General features: G+C 40.5%; 1 protein-coding gene across 1 annotated transcript in view; it reads right to left on the minus strand.

Annotated features, from left to right (window-relative positions):
• Positions 1-10,651: 10,651 nt before the first annotated feature.
• Positions 10,652-17,019, minus strand: part of Ddx1 (DEAD-box helicase 1) — a 38,704-nt gene continuing 32,336 nt past the window's right edge. The window contains exons 20-26 of the mRNA XM_047522903.1: positions 15,436-15,527; positions 13,679-13,751; positions 13,492-13,564; positions 13,367-13,409; positions 12,659-12,754; positions 12,237-12,357; positions 10,652-11,607 (exon numbers count right to left, since the gene is read on the minus strand). Coding sequence (XP_047378859.1) covers positions 11,477-11,607; positions 12,237-12,357; positions 12,659-12,754; positions 13,367-13,409; positions 13,492-13,564; positions 13,679-13,751; positions 15,436-15,527 — 629 coding nt within the window. The 3' untranslated portion in view covers positions 10,652-11,476. The remainder of the gene's footprint in view (positions 11,608-12,236; positions 12,358-12,658; positions 12,755-13,366; positions 13,410-13,491; positions 13,565-13,678; positions 13,752-15,435; positions 15,528-17,019) is intronic.

Genomic DNA, 17,019 nt, shown 5'->3' on the forward strand with positions numbered 1-17,019 from the left:
TTTGAATTCTATGTGCATGTGGGCCAGACACTGTGGTAGCATTCTTTAGGACACATAGCCACTTTACAACAGGTCAAAAAGTAAGTACCATTCATCCTCTTTCTCTAAATATTATCTTACTAAATTTATGATATGGACGTTAGAAATTGTTCATCTTACAGAATTAAACTCACATTATTTTTCATTCCAGCACCTTCCTGATAATCAAGCCCCTCGGTGGCAGGGGGAGGCTCTGAGGGATGAGGGTTCCTCCTCATCTTCGTGCCACAGAGCCTGGGTGGGTCAAAAGGCCGAGGGAATGGGAGGCTTTACTCCTGCAGAACAGCCCCTGGCCCTGAAATGAATGAGTGGCTTCTTTAACGGACTCCCCCCTGCCCCGCTCACATTCCCCATGGTTGGTGAGGCAGAAAATTCACAAGAACAAAGCTCTTGCCCTAAAAAGATCTTCTTTTCAACTTAGGGTCAGTTCCACATTTGAGGCTTCCAGAAGAGTCACCTTTAGATTAAGAAAAGGAAAAAAAGAAGCTGTCGCATCCAAGCCTAGAACCACACACGAATGCGCAGAGCCTGAGGTGGCCGGCACCACACACATGCTCCTCACGGAGACTCAAAAGCAGCCTCCCGAAAGGCAGGGAATCAGAAGGACGTCCAAAACCCTGAGTGCTCTTCCTACTAGCCGGAGTCCTGGGGCAACTCCAGGGGACTCCTCTAGTCCACCTGAAAAATGGGCGAACAGCTTGCACTTGCCTTTCTCACAGAAACTTGTGAAACCAAGCAGGTGGCATCTGTGAAGGCCTGTCTCCTCTCCCACCCCTGGGACAGGGGCCATGTCTTTCCAATCCCAGCCTCTCAGGACATATCAACATGCACTTGGTTTAATTCAAGTCAACATGCTTTACATTTTAACTCCTTGTGCAATGTCACAAAGCCATAAAGACATGGAGTTCAGTCCCTGAACCCTGTTCCTAATCTATCAGTGTAGAGACAAGAGGCAGCATCTTGGCCTCTCCAGGATCAGCTGTTCCTGCTGAGGGGGTCCAGCCCTCTCCAGGAATAGTATCCAGTCTCCAGGTCCAGGATGGGGGACGGGGTGGACACACAGTTTGCACCCTGGGGCCAGGTCAAAGTGATCAAGTTTCTCCGAAGTCAGAAACTTCATCACCCCTGGCTCCGGGGTAATAAACTCAATCTCAGGGCTTGAGCTATAACACGGTTCATTTCTGGGCCAAATCTCTGAAGCTGAAGGGTTTATTTTTAAGGACAAGCAGTTTGCTGTTTTCAGCTTTTCTCATCAGAAATAGTGCGATTCAGCTCGATCTGCATTGGAAGCATAATTTATCATCTCACACAGATGGTTGCTAAGGGTGAGGGGAGGTTTACTTTTCCTTTTAGTTCAGCAAACATTTCCGGAGCCCCCACGTGTGCCAGGCACAGAGTAAAGCACTGGGATGTGCCGATGAGTGACAGAAGCTCCCAGTCCTTGAGCACTCGCTCAGTCTGGGTGGGGAGACAGAGTCACAACCAGAGCCTGGACATCAGACCACCCTGCTTTGCAATCTTGGCTCTGCCAGTTGCTATTGGAGTCACCTCATCTCTTTCTAGCTAAAGGTTTGCCAGCTTTATTAATCTCCAAATATCCTTCTTTGGTACTGCTAATTTCCTTGTACTTGTTTCTATTCTCTATTAACATCTACTCAGTCTTCCTACTTCCTTCCTTCTGATGGCTTTGGGTTGTCTCTTTTTCCTCCCAGTTCCTTAAGGTGGAAGGTTAGTTTACCAAGATCTTTTTTCCTGTTTAATGTAATTATTCACAGCTATAAATTTCCCTCTAAGAGCTGCTTTACCCACATCTCATAAGATGTCCTGTTGTTTCCATTTTTGTTCATCTTGAAGTATTTTCTAATTTCCCTTGCGGTTTCTACTGTGACTCATTGGTTGCTTAGTAGTAGTCTAAGTTCCACATATTTGTGAATTTCCCCAAGCACTGTCTGTTATTGATTTCTAATTTCACTCCAACGTGGTTGAAAAATGCAGGTTGTACTTCGTATGATTTTGATCCTTTTAAATATATTGAGGCTTGCTTAATGGATTGATATATGGTCTATCCTGGAAATGTTCCATGTAAACTTGAGAAGAGTGTTCGTTGTAACGCAGTCAGGTATTCCACAGACGACTTTTGGGAAGAGTCAGTTTATAGTGTTGTTCAAGTCTTCTGTTTTCTTGTTGCTTTTGACTAGTTGTTCTATACATTATTGGAAGTAAGGTATTGAAGTCTACAACTACTATTATTCCATTGTCACCTCCCCTCTTTGAGCTTCGGTTTTCTTAAAGGAAAATTATTATTCTTATCTTCTGGAGAAGGTAAAGAATGCAAAGCACCAAGCCACAGCCTTCCACACAGTGGGTGTTGCTGCTGTGTTTCAGAGTGGAGTGACAGCGTAAGACAGGCTGGTGAGGCAGATTCCCTCCCGAGAGAGTAAGTAGTTCTGCGTTATGCCAAAGTTGCTTCGGCTGAAAAACAAAAACCCTTTTAAAGAGAAAATCAACATCCTAAGCCTATCTGCTTCTGCTGCCTGATTTTTAGGAATATGTAGTTAACTTTTTATTTTTTTCTACCCAAAAAATAAACAATAACTAGCTTACAAATCCCGTCATAGAAGTATCCTATCACACTGTGTCATCCATCCCTCCTTCCTTCCTTCCTTGTTCGCTTCCTTTCTTGCAGCTCAGTCTTGGCCATACCTTGTCGAGGCCATACCCTGCCCCAGGTATCAATACTGAAACGAGGCTTGCCCTAAACACCCTCCTCACTTAGCAAAAGTCAAGCAGGTAAACAAAACATAGAAAGATAAACACTATAATAAAGAAGGAACAAAGGTTGTGGGGGATGTAGAAGAAGGAGTGACCTGCTTGGTGGGGGACAGAGGAGGTCAAGTTAACAAAAACGCAAAAGAAGCCAGCTTGAGTTTCATAACCTTCCCTGCCCCTGCCCATTCTCTCAGGTGGGAGGGGCCCAGGGGAGGAAAAGGAGGAAAACAAGAGGATGTTACACAAAGTGAGTCATCCAGCTTCAAATAACTGAGAACTGCAAAGGCAGAAAGTTCTTGACTTGGAAGTTTGCCAACTTTAATGTTGCAAAAAATAACCGTGATGAATTCACATATTTCTGGGCAAGTGTCGGTCCCCATACCACTGAAATCTCAACCGTAGCAAATTGAAGCTTTGGGCCCATATGCTCAAAATCATGCTCAGATTTTGGTCAAGTTTTTCCTGAATAAGCTGTAAGCTGTATTTTCCCATTGAAAGAGGACCTGGCCTCCCATTCTGCACTGGAAGAGACTGGAATAACACTTCCTGCTCATGGTTAAAAGTCACCAGGTGCCTTTATGTTTGGGGTCTCAGTCTCCTCCGAAGAATTTTCCTTGTCGTCAGTTAAGTTGAAAGATTCTCCCCATAATATAAAAAATAAGACCATTAGAAACATTTATTGTATGCCTTCTGTGCACAAAGTAGCCCAGAAACCCTTCACTTGAAGTTCTTTTGATCCACCTGGAAATAGAAGTTAAAGAAGAATCATGGGACAGTTTTTTTTGTTTTTTAGTTTAGTTTTGTTTTTTTTAATTAAAAAGCCACATTAAAGAGAAGACAAAGACAAATGAGCTGTAAGGTTTTCCTGGAGTCACAGTAGCTGAGCAAAAAAAGCCCACATTCTGGGGCCTGACAGACTATGTGGGATGTGGACTTAACCTCTCTGGGCTAGAATACCTTACCTGCAAATACAGTATTGGATCTTACAATGAGACAGAATATAAAATGTCTGGTCTGTGCTAGTGTTCCAAAGCTTGAAGTTCTCATGTCCCACAAAGATGGCACAGAAGTGACTCGGGTCCCTTAGGCCAGGTGGAACCCTGACAGATAAGGGAAGCAGCAGCACAAACATGAGCAGGAGTTGTGGAGAAGGCCTGGATTCAAATCCTGGCCCCACTGCTTCCTAGCCATGTGCTCTTCAGCAAATCACTACCCTCCTGGCACTTCAACTTCCTCATCTGTAAAACATAAACATTAAAATGAACAGAACTTGTTTCTGGGATTGTAGTGAGGATCAAGTTAGGACGGGGAAACAGAACAAGACCTAATTCACAGTAGGTGGCGAAGAGATGTTCCCGTTGTTACACATGGAGGGGAGTGAGGAGGCCAGGTTTGCCATGAACTGAGGAATAAGGGAATAAGAATATGAAGACTGGGAACACATTCTAGAGGACCTCAAGTTAGTTTGGATTCAATTAAGGCAATGAAGGCCCACCACAGGTCCTTGAATGGGGGTTGACACAAATTAGTGATAAATTCAAACTGATAGAAGCTAAATGAGCCCATCACAGGTTTAAGCTATTCCAGAAGCTGTTCTTGAGTGGTGACTCGAGGCTCCTGCTTCCACCCTCCAGATAGTATTCTCTGAAGGAAAACAGAAGGCAAAGGAAGAGAGATCATGTCTGGTCATTTTTCCAGTCAGGCATCTCTTCATCTACAACTTCATGAAGTCACCTGCTCAGAAAGGAGATTCTGGAAGACAGTCACTTGGAGTGTCCAATCGTTTTGGATTTTCAACTGTTGCCATGAGTTACTCTCTGAAGTGACTGGGCTCATTGTTCGGGCTGGCTGCCTAGGCCCACACATCCTGCCCTCGCCCCCCACCCATAGGCGGGCAAATCAGTGGGGGCGGGGGCATTCCACGGATCTCCAGTATGCTCTCAAAGGGCCAGCTGTAATTCCTAGGATCAGCTGTACAAGTGACAGGAAGACTGGTGGGTGTCAGTGATTTGTTAACATGATATTCTACCTCATTTCATTCAAATCTGGGCTTTCAGAGACAGGCAGAATCAAAGGAAATGACTGAGAAAAAGCATTCCAGATGTTAATGAGCATGGCAATTAGCATAAGTGCAATTTTCACATGTATGGAAGTTCTTTGTAGAGAAACCCCAATGCTGGGCCCAGGAGAAAGCTGGTGCCTTGGTCCAGTAAGTAAGTGCTTTGTGACAGGAGAAACCTCGGGAGCACGGACCAAGTGGGGTCAACTGTGAAAAAATTCTAATGTACATTTTTTTGGCCTTCAGGATGCAGAAAAAAGACCACAGCCTCTGACAAATGTCATGGGGAATAATTTCTTTGAATCTGTGATTTGCTTAGATGGGGGGAGAAAAAGAAGTCAGGTAATCCTTAAGTGACCCCAAGTGGTAAAAATACACCAGGACATGTGTAGAGTTCTTTGTGGGTAATCATGGTGTGACAATGGCGCCACCTGGTGCACGCCACTGGGAAATGACAAGCCACAAATCCCCGAGAGTTGGTGTGGGTGGGCCCTACCACATTTGTGTTATCTTGCAGTTACATACGCCCTTGATACTGGGTTGTGAGCCAATAATAGTGGGAAAATATGAACAGTTTACAGATAGAAGCATGACAGTCTGTTATTATAACCAATAGAATACCAATATTTTAAGTGAATAGTATCTAATGATATGGGTACAATCCACAGTCTACAAATTGCTAGTCTTTAAGAGTGAAACAAAATATCTCAAACTTTCAGCCTACAAAATTATCTAAGAACTCTTAGGAGTGAGTGCACACTAAGTCTGACTGCCCTCAATCCTGTCATTTTTCTGAACTTTAGATGACGGCTCAAGAAAGTCTTCTTGTCTCCTCTTGCCAGTAATAATTCCCCAGGGTACCGGGTCCTATCCAGTTTCCATATCCTCCAACCCCTCTTTGTCTAAACACAGAAAGAATTCATACTTACACCCGTTATACCCAAGTCATACTAGATACCTAGTTACTAACATTAGGCAGCCAACACTTGCAGGTATCCAGGGCATCATGGAAAGGGGAAAACTCGCCTCACTAACAGCCTCACTCGCTGTGGTATTCAACTGACCCTGTCCCTACAGAGATGCATCTCTGATTGCCTTAAAGTCCTACCTTGGCAGTAGTGAACACTTATCCTTTAATTCAGATTCAATTTAAGGAAACAACCAGGCCTTTTCTTATGAAGAGAATCAATTACTGAGCTGGGGACAAGGTTGGGCTAAAATACTGGGTGAAAGTGATTTCCACAGTCTATCACTGACTGTCCAAAGCAAAGGCAAGGCTCTAATTTTAGTAAAAAAGTGGTCAGGTCTAAAACAGAAGGAAAGAAAGCAGATTTTTAAGGTCAAATGGGTTTTAGATAATTACAGCATCCTTAAAAGACTTGTCTAAATCTCCAAAGTAACTATTTAAAAGGGAATTAAACTCATCTAGCAACAAAATTTATTTTAAAATAATATTAATATCTGAAAATGATATATCAAATGACATTTTTATCAAAGTTTCCCTCTAAATAACTCCACTGCATAATGCAAGGGTTCCAGCTTGAGTCTAAAATACATTTAACCTTAAGATGCATCAGCCTGGGCATGCAGAGGACACACAATGACCTGCAACAGGACTGAGAAACTGTGTCTGCAGTCAGGCTCCATTTAAAGCAGCTGCTCTCAACCCTGGCAGCACGTTGGCATCACCTGAGGAACCCAAGCCTACTCGAAAGTTAAATAGGAATTGCTGTAGGTGAAGTGCAGACAATTTTTGATTCAGGAACCCTAGGTGACCCTAATGTGCAGCTGGGGTTGAGACTCACCAACCCAAGAAATGAGAATGGAGGTAAGCATCCTGGTACAAAGTCTGTGTACCAAAAAGAGATAGGATTCTAGTATAGCAAGCACCCGTCACTTGTATCCTTTGGAATCATCTGGCCCCAGTCTTAGGGCAAAGGACACAGTCAGAACAAAAGTTCTAGAGCCATTTCTCCCACTGTTTCTCAAACTGTGGTTCAAGGTCTCTCCTTCTATGTACAGTTATTTCAGGAATTTGTTAAAACGCAGATTTCTAGGTCCCACCTTAAACCTAACGACCTCTGCAAGTGGTTTGGCTAAAGAGAAGTCAGAAACCGTTGTTGGGATCCAATCCAGGCCTCCCTAACTCTCAGTTCTTTCAAATTCCCCTCAATACTTTAGATTAGAAAATCTGGAATATCTGTCAGAAAAACTAGAGCAATGGATGAGTTTAATGAAAGGTAATTATTTAAAGCAACAGAATGGAAAACAACAGCAAAAATTTCCCCTCCACTCCTCCCTCAAAAGGAATCTCTATCAATTACTTTGGAGCAGCAAAATAGTATCCCTCCCTTTCCTTCCTGTTCCACTACATTTTTTCCCTTCTAACAAATATTCCTTTTTCCCACTAAATAAAGCCACTTGGAAAAAAATCCCTGATACGACTTTAGAAACAATCAACATCTGTAGGCAAAAAGTCTAGTAGAAGAGAGCCTGCCCCAGATCCTGTTTACATTTACCTACACATTTCCCATATTTCACATATCTCAAACTTCAATGAAGTGCATAGTTCCTTTTTAAGTCAGAATAAGGCAAGGAATATGATTAAATGGTTTTGCCCATTTAGAACTGGCTGGGAACCAACCTTTTTAATCTGGGCAGTTCTGAGTCATTATCACATGCATTTCTATCTAAAAAAAAAAAAAGAAAGAAAAAGAAAGAAGGCTGCAATCTTATTTAAAACAAGTCTGGGTCCTCATTGTAATGTAATATAATGGAGGTGGTGCCCATAGGCGGTGGGGGGAGAGTCATGTGGTAAGCAGTTCATGTAATATGTGAGACCACCTCTATTTGCCAGTACTAATTCAATGCCATATGAAGAGTCAACTTGAAAACAAACTTCATAAGTGCAACAAGTTACATTTCAATTTGTAAACTGTACAGAATTCTTCATGTATTGTTAGTGTGTCAATCAACATAACCCTTTCAGAAAGGAATTAGTATGGACTCTGAAAAATGTTGTTATGATACCATTCTGACTGTTTAATAATCTGATTTCTAGGACTCTAAGAAACAATTCATAGGACAGAAGATATTCTCTGCAATACTCTGTGTGTCACAAGTTTAAAGTAAGGAGTGTAAATACTATAAAATATGGGATGAGTGGCTATCGACTGAATGTTTTGTTGAACACTTAATGTTGAACAATGCAAATTATTTTCACCATCTTCATAAAGAAACCAAAGATTAGCTGGCCAACAATTTTACCTTCTGTCAGACTGCTAGTGTGGGTTAGAGCCAGATTCAAATGCAGGCTGCTATCCTGAAAATCCTTTTCAATTCACCTCAGTGCTCATGAGTGTAATGAGTACAAAGCACAGCAGTCAATGGATCATGCAGCTATTACAAGAAATACTTATGTTAAATAAAGAAACAAATTACATATGTAGTATGATCGAAACTATATACCAAAAAATTTACCAAAACAGAAACAAACCAAAATGTTAGCAGCAACTACTTTCTCTGGGAATGAAAATATAAATAAAAAGCAGGAAGGGTCAGGCATAGTGGCACATGCCTATAATCCCAGCTACTTAGGAGGATGAAGCAGGAGGATTGTAAATTTGAAGCTAGCCTGGGGAATTTGGCAAGACTCTGTCTCAAAAACCAAAACTACAAAGGGCTGGGGATGTAGCTCAGTGGTAGAGCATCTCTGGGTTCAATCCCCAATATCCCTCCCCCCCCACCGCCCCGCACACAAAATAAAAATAATAATTAGTACAAAGCAGGGAGGGGCAGGAATTACTCTAATCTGAAGTTTCCACATTTTTGTTTATGAGGTACATAAGGCCATTAGTTAGAATCCTTTAGAATCTGTTTCTTAAAGCCAAATCCCTAAGCAATAAAAGCAGCTGGTCTTTTAATTTGGTTTTTTATGCTCTCTCAAGGAGGCCTCTCGTAAGAGGCTCACGTTATCTTCCAGATTAGCAACACAGGGAAGAAGCAAATCTGAGTGAGAGCAGAACACATAAGAAACAGCCTTGCCACCTCCACGAGAAAACCCCAAACACAAAGCCGACTTCGTCACTGTGAGAGGATGACTAGCAATCGAAGCCTGAATGAAGAGCAAATCAAAGACTAGGCAGTGAGTAGGATTGTGTCTGGGCTCCTGATACCACAGGCCACACCAGCCTGTGCTGGAGATGGGGTGAGCCTCAGTATTTCTGCCTGCAGAGGAGACAGACACCAGACCTGTGAGTAGTGAGTACAGTCATCAATTCTTGCACTGTAGAAGGAACAAAGCTGAAGCTATGAGTTGGAAGTAATACAATTTCAAAGCTAACATTCAACATTTTCCAGCTTGAAGGGCCTCTAAATCAGTACTCTATATTAGTGGGGGCAGAGGCTAAAAGTTCTCTCACAGAGACCTAAACACGTAGCAACTCACATCAGATCAAGTTATTGTAAAAGGTCGTCCGAGAGAGTGGGCAGCTCTATCCCCCAAGGGTCAGCCAGGTCCCTTCTGTCTTTTGGCTCTCTCATCCTCCAAGTATTACACTCTCCTAATAGTGGTTAACTGGCTGACACATCAAGTTCCAGTCTGTAGGAGGAGGGAAAGGGCAGATAGCAGGATGAGGCCTAGAAGGTAGTCCCAACCAAAACTCAGGAGGTTCTATTACTAAAAGGAAAAAGGGAGACAATTGGCGTTTCTCAGGCTCAGTGACCACATCTTAACCAGACTTTCAAACATCTGAAGCAGGACTGAAGTAAGGGAAGAATTCATGGTGATGTGGGTGGAAAGAAAGAAGGCAGATCTTCATACCCCTCTTCTGGTCTGGCTACGTGTGGATTCCTTGTGTGAAAGTTGGTATTTCCAGCTGGACGACAACCTGATGAAGGCAAACTCATCATCACCAGCTCCATCAGAGCATTTCTCTCCGGATTACCCTTTCAGACCTGAGAATCATCTTCCAGTAGTAGCATAAAGATAAATGCTGAGGGCTAGTGATACAGCTCAGTTGGTAGAGTGCTTGCCTTGCAAGCACAAGGCCCTGGGTTCAATCCCCAGCACCGCAAAAAAAAAAAAAAAAAAAAGATAAATGCTGAAACTAGGAAACCCAAGTTCTGTTTCGAGTTCCAGAAACCAGGCCGTGCGAACATCCATTTCTCTAAACCCAATCCTTGCATCAATAAAACAAAGAAATGAAAAGGATGATCAGAAAGATCCTTTCAGCTCTGATATTTAAGCAATGTGAACTTCAGTCTTTTCTTCGTTGTTTTATGTCTGTTAAAAATCCATTGCTGAAGCAGTGACTAATGTGGTAAGAACTGTGAAGCTGGTGGTATATAGCTGGGAGACGTGTTCTAAGATATCTCCAAAGAAAGTGGTCCACAGAATAAGTGACGGAATGGTCTTCTCAAATTACTTCACGCAGGCTCTGAACTCCACTTACCAGATAATGGTTTTCTCACTAGAGCCCTCATCTAATTATATACTGAGTTTCACTCAAGATTTTGCTTGAGTAAAAAAATATTTCAGTACTAAAAGATCTGAAAACCATTATATGAGAGAAATACAACAGCCTGTGTTCTTAAGGAAACCATAAAGCAAGAAACTCCCTTATAAACTAAGAGTTAAAAGGCACCAATGGGACTAGGAATATAGCTCAGTGAGAATGCTTGCTTTGCAGGCTTAGAGTTCAATACCCAGTGACCACCACACACCACCCCCACCCATTCCCCCACACACAGCACAAAAGAACAGTTCAATTTTATGTATTTAAATGTTTCTTTTTCTTTATGGCATTTTAGGTAAGAAACAAAGATTAAGGAAGTATATATATTCCAAAGAACTGAGTTTAATTTTGATTTTAAGACATAGTTGAGGGGTTGGGGATGTAGCTCAGATGGTAGAGTGCTAGCCGTGTAAGCACAGGCCCTGGGTTCAATCCCCAGCACCACAAAAAAAAAAAAAAAAAAAAAGATATAGTAGAGGGACAGCAGATTAATTTTATCTTCCTGGGTATGTATCATCTGGAAAGAAAGGTTCTCAAAAGGAAGGTAATCCTTCAGATACATCTTCACAGACACTGAACCTCTTCTAACACCATAGGATGCTCCAGGGTTTCCAAACTATCCAGGTAGTCCTCCTCCGCCTTGGGATCACCCCATTTTCTTTCACACCACAACTCTACTTCAGCTGAATTTGCACCCAGACAGCTTTAACCATCTGAAGGTCATCTCCATCAGGACCACTCCCAGTGAAAGACCTTACTCTTAGGACATCTGCTAGTAGTTTCATATGGTCTTTTGCCAAATTCACATATCCATAAACTTAATGCATAAGCCCATAGCATTCTTTAAAAAGGGGGAAAAATCAATATAACTTTAAAATAAGATGCAAACCTTCATGAAAATATAGTGGTCAAATTTATTGTCATTAGGTTGCCATTTTATGAAGAATTCCTAAGACTAATGTTTCTTGACATGCAAGAGTTAGCATTAATAGCTTAAGTTACTATAAATACTGCTACTTGGAAGCAGTACAACTGTTTTAGAGTTTTAAGACTACCGACTTAGTATTCAAATCTTATTCAGTACACATGAAAATCAGAAGGTTCTGAACAGCTGGTTAGGAAGGTAGCCAAGATGCAGGAAAGATGTCTGTGCCTCCTTTTCAAGGGCAGCCAACTCTTGAACGGTAGGTGCCAAAATATCCACATGGCCTTTATAGTTTCCACCTGCATCACACACACAAATCACAAAGCAATGTAAATGCATGCTTGAAAGACTTGTTGGCAACACTTTGGCTCAATTCTATTGCTTTAAACATTGATTCTATCACTAAAAATGTACTACTGGGCAAGTTAACTCCAGAATATTCAGTTTTTAAAATGTCAAATCAATTATTTCAATATAAATAAAGGATTAGGCCTCACTAACAGCCACCTGATTCTCCCTTGGTTTGAAAACCACTTGGTTAGCCTGACTCAAAAGTTTTCAGCTACAAGCTAGTGAAAGACATTCCATGCAAAAGCAACAGTATAGATACTTAAGTTAAAGGGTTCTGATTCCTTTTTCAAAATCACATATTATGCTATTGTTTCCTATTAATTCCACAAAAAGTTCAAGTATTCTTATGATATTAACACTTCAAGAAAAATAGCGAGTGCTACTGTCCCTCATTCACATACAGACCACACAACAGAAAACACTGCAAGACAAGTATGGACAAAGTGCTAAGTAGAGGATGATTAACATACTGATAATCTGCTCTTAACATAACGAGCTGAAATTGCTCTCTTCATAAACTGAAGTTCAAAAAGGGCTTACTCACATTCAAAAAAGATTAGAGTAAATCAAAGCTTACCACCAGCAGCCCTCTTCTGACCATATGTAACTTTCCCATCAAATTCATCCACTGGAACCTTTATATCTGGCTCAACCTGAGAAATGGTGCAGTTCAGATGTTCTTCTATCTCAGACAAAAGCTAAGAAGGAAGAGAAGATTAAAATATTTCCAAAAAGAAACTTCACTCTGACAGACTTGCATTTTAACAGCATTAAATAAAACCAGGAAAGCTAGAATGCTTACTGTCAATGGAAATTAGACTTCTGAAGAGATGGGCTCGGAGTTAGGATTTACCAACTACTACTAACACGACCAACTGCTCACTGCTCTTCCTCAGAATTGGCAAAAAAGATAAAAGCTGAGCTACAGCTTTTCTGGATAAATGTCGTCTATTTTACCAACTTTAGTAAGCTTTCTGTGAGTCTTGCCCAAAGCCTCACCTGCATCTCATTGTACCAGATGGTACAGCCACCATCTTCCTTGAGCCTCGTGTTGTAACACCCTTTTCCACGACTGCTGCAGACATGGTACCAAACCTACAGGAAAGAAGAAAACATGAGCATGTACACACCTAGAAACGTGCTAAATATTTTACTGTAACTTTTTGGGATAATTTTCTTTTCTTAAGGCACTAGAAAAATAGATGTGTGTCATCCAATTATTAGTGCCATCCACTAATTAAAAAGATCTTCTGAGTCTTTTGAGAATAAACCAAAATTTCCCTAAATGGATGTAGTTACAGAAAGAAATTCTTAGATAAAACAAGGGTGAAAAAAATACAACTAGTGAATTTGAGTAACAGGTATACAGAAGTACCTTATAATCACAACTTCTCTATGAATTTGAAATTATATCAAAACCTGTTACATCGTTTCCCAAACACCATGCCAGAGTGTTTTAAATACTTTTTGGTAAAAAATAATTACATTAAGGCCATTAGGGAAAGCCATATTTTGCATTTTTCCTTTCTAACTCTCATCTTATTATTTGTCTATTCAATGAATACAGAAATAAAGATGCCATAAAAAGTTCATTTATATTCCATTTGAAACTAAATTCATTCTAAATAGAAAACCAAAGTGCTTTAATTTCCAACATCTGAAGTCACAACTCACACAATGAGGATAACAGAACACTGAAAAGATTACCTTTTCTTTTTCTGTTGCCACCAGGGAAATGGCCAGACCCATCCTGAAAGATTAAGAACCATTTTTAGACTTTATTCCTAAAGCACAGATGCTCAAAACAGGGGCGCGGGGGTCACAGCCGTTACCTTTCAGCTCTTCCTACTCTGCCGATTCTGTGTACGTAGTTTTGCTTTTCATCAGGCAGGGTGACATTGATAACTACAAGTAAGAATAATGATTACCAACTGCGATTAGTCTTAAAATTTTTCCAAAATATTAAATAGTTTTAGACTTCATAAAATTCAAACTGCAGGCATAAAAATTTCTTTTTACCATAAGGAACACCATGGATATCAATTCCTCTAGCAGCTACATCTGTGCAAATCAAGAATCTCACGTCTCCTTTCTAAAGAGAATAGAGAGGGGAAAAAATCTGTTAACAAATACACTAAGAGATAAAAACAAACACTACCCACTAAATAAGAACTCTAATAACTAAGTATTTCTATTGGATTAGAGGTTTAGATACTTGTAATTTACTGGAGCAAGTTTTGAATTTTTATGTAAAATATACATACATAAGGTTTGTCTTTAGTTTTGTGTTAAAATAAATCTAGGCAGGAGTGGGGCACACACCTGTAATACCAGCCACTTAGGAGGCTGAGGCAGGACAATGGCAAGTTCAAGGTCAGACTCAGCAATTTAGTGAGGCCCAAGAACTCACTGTGACCCGTTTCAAAAATAAAAAGGGCTGGGGATGTAATTCAGTGTCCCTGGGCTCAATCCCCAGTACCAAAAAAATAAAAAATAAAAAATAAAAAAATCAATCAATACAGAAAGGAGGGGAGGGAAAGGGAAAATACTGGGGAATGATACTAAACAAATTATATTGTTATAGCATGTGCATGTACAAATATGTAACAATGAATTCAACTATTGTGTATAATTATAATGCACCAATAAAAAATAAATTAAAAAATCCAGACAACTAGATATATCATCTTAAAAATTACACTTTTTGTGACAGAAGAGGAAATCCTAAAGAGAAGGAAATAGGGAGTGGGCTGTCAGAGCTCACCAAAAAAAATACACATTAGCCTTTGGATGTCACTTATGCCTAGCAAAATTAAGAGATTTAGAGAAGGAAGCTGGCATGGTGGTGCATGCCTATAATCCCAGTGTCTCAGGAGGCTGGGGCAGGAGGATCACAAGTTCAAAGCCAGCCTCAGTAACTTAGCGAGGCCCTAAGCAACTTAGTGAGAACTTGTCTCAAAATAAAAAAATAAAAAGGACCGAGGATGTGGTTCAGTGGATAAGCACCTGTGGGTTCAATCCCTGGTACCAAAAAAAAAAAAAAAAAAAAAGAGAGAGAGAGAGAGAGTGATTTAGAGAAGGGAAGAAGAGTGGAGTGTACCGACGTTTGGTCTAGCACAATCCCCAGGAGGGAGGAGGGTGGCGCACACGCTGAAATGAGGCCAGGCCACACGTTTTCAACATCCACATCTATTCAGGCTGGGCATGAAAATAAACCCAACACACTAGGCCCAGTGCTTTCACCTCTTCTCACTAGGAAAACAATGTCTGTGCTGTACACTGGGATAAAGGAGAATGTAAGCAGTAGCTACTGACCTCCAGTTCTAAATGGCCAGAGCTCTGTGGCCTGCATGTGCTGTCAGCACCCACTGGGGACCCAAGCAAAATCAAAACAAATATACTTAATTCTATAAAACCATACTCTAATACTTTTCTTCAACTAATCTACAAATTATGTTCTCTAAAAGTATTACTACTAATATTTCTAAAACAGGCTCATAGACAGGGCTCACTTATCCAATGACACTTCTAAACATATCTACCTGCAAGAACTTAATTAAAACGTTCTTAAATTGAAAATTCTTATTATGGTAGTATTGTGCTGGCAGAGAACATGAAATTCACCAGTTGAGTGTCAAATATGACTTATCTCCACCATGATAAAGATACACCAGGATAAGAATTGCTTTAATAATATTAACTAGCACTGATTAAAACTAGAATCAACCCCCCTCTTAAATATTAAGGAAATAAAGGCAACAACTAAACATTAATACCTTGAATCTTTCCAGATTTTGCTTTCTCTCATGAGGCTTTCTATCACCATGAAGACAAACACATGAGAATTGGTGTCCTTTTTTATCAGGTCCTAGTAAAAAGCGCAGATTGTTTGACCTTGGAAAACATATCCTATGACTATGTCGACAAGCCAATAAAATTCAGACTTCAATAGTACCATATAATTCTAGGAAAATCTATACCACAACTTGCCATAAACCATGATTAACACAATTTCTGTCACAGGCACAATGCAATTAAATTAAACTCCATGAAGCATTAAAATTGATTTGCTTTAAAGAACATTTTAAGTTACCCTTCCCAACCTGCAGAAGAAACAGATAAAGCAGTATGTCAAGTAAAATGTGTATGTGTACACCAGGTACCTTGCTACTGAGTATAAAACTAAGAATAAAAGAGATCACTCTTGGAAGAACCAAAGTTAAGCATCATGAATTTTGTGACTTTGCGAAAGGCCAATGCTTACAAGCTTGTCCTCCTCAATTGTTCTAAGCAACGTGGTCATCTGGTTTCTTGGCCATAGCAGACTAGAAGCAACCAATTGGAAGGGTGCAGAGGTATGATCTGAGAGGCTAAAGATGTGGTAGTTGCCCTTAAAAAGGAAACTCTCGCACTAACAAAAGTGTGCGGTTCTACCCAGAGTCAGTACAAACAGCCTTCTGGAACAAGACCTAAAGTGCCACCATGAGATAGCCCAGAATAACAATTATGTCATGTGGTTATTTTCTATAGTAAGTTACATTCAATAAAATATACCTGAGAATTCAAGGGACTAAGACTAAAGCATTTTGAAAGATGTTGATTCAAAACAACTAACACACCAGGTGCAGTGGTGCAGCCTGTAATCCTAGCAACCTGAGCGACTCAGGCAGGAAGATCTCAAAGCTTGAGACCAGCCTCAGCAACTTACTAAGGCCCTAAGGAACTTAGCAAGACCCTTTCTCAAATAAAAAATAAGGACTGGAGATGTGGCTCAGTGTAAAGTGCCCCAGGGTTCAATCCCCAGTACTGTACCCCCCACCCTCGCTAAAAATGGCTAACACAAAAACTAATTATTTAGAAGTGAAATAACAGTGAACCAGAATTTCCAGACACCTCTAGCTGAAATTCTATTACATTTTGAACTGCAGTGCTTTATGAAGTTATACACATACTCCTCTCTGGTTGGAGTTTTTATGTTAGGAGATGATCCTTTATTCCCCTCTCTTAAATCCCTAGAATCTGGTGCATATTATGTTTTGGTTTTAGTAATGGTTTGGTACACTTGTTTTCTAGGCAGAAGCAATCAGGATGTTTATGAAGGGTGGGTCAAGGGGACTAAGGAATATTACTATTTGGTCAATAGCACTCCTATCTACACAACTGATTGCTTCATTCAAAACATGGTAGGAAGAAAATATTTCAAAACAGTCACTATAACTAAACTATTCAAGCAGGAAAGTCTGTTTGCCAGGAACTAGGGGGAACGTGTTGCTGAACTGTTCACTTGAATGACCAATGTAATGTGTTCTTTATACAACCATTAATTCAAACTTTTAAATTGTTCAGATTTTCTCTTTTTG

Source organism: Sciurus carolinensis, chromosome 13, assembly GCF_902686445.1.
Source record: "Sciurus carolinensis chromosome 13, mSciCar1.2, whole genome shotgun sequence".
NCBI classification, from domain to species: Eukaryota; Metazoa; Chordata; class Mammalia; order Rodentia; family Sciuridae; genus Sciurus; species Sciurus carolinensis.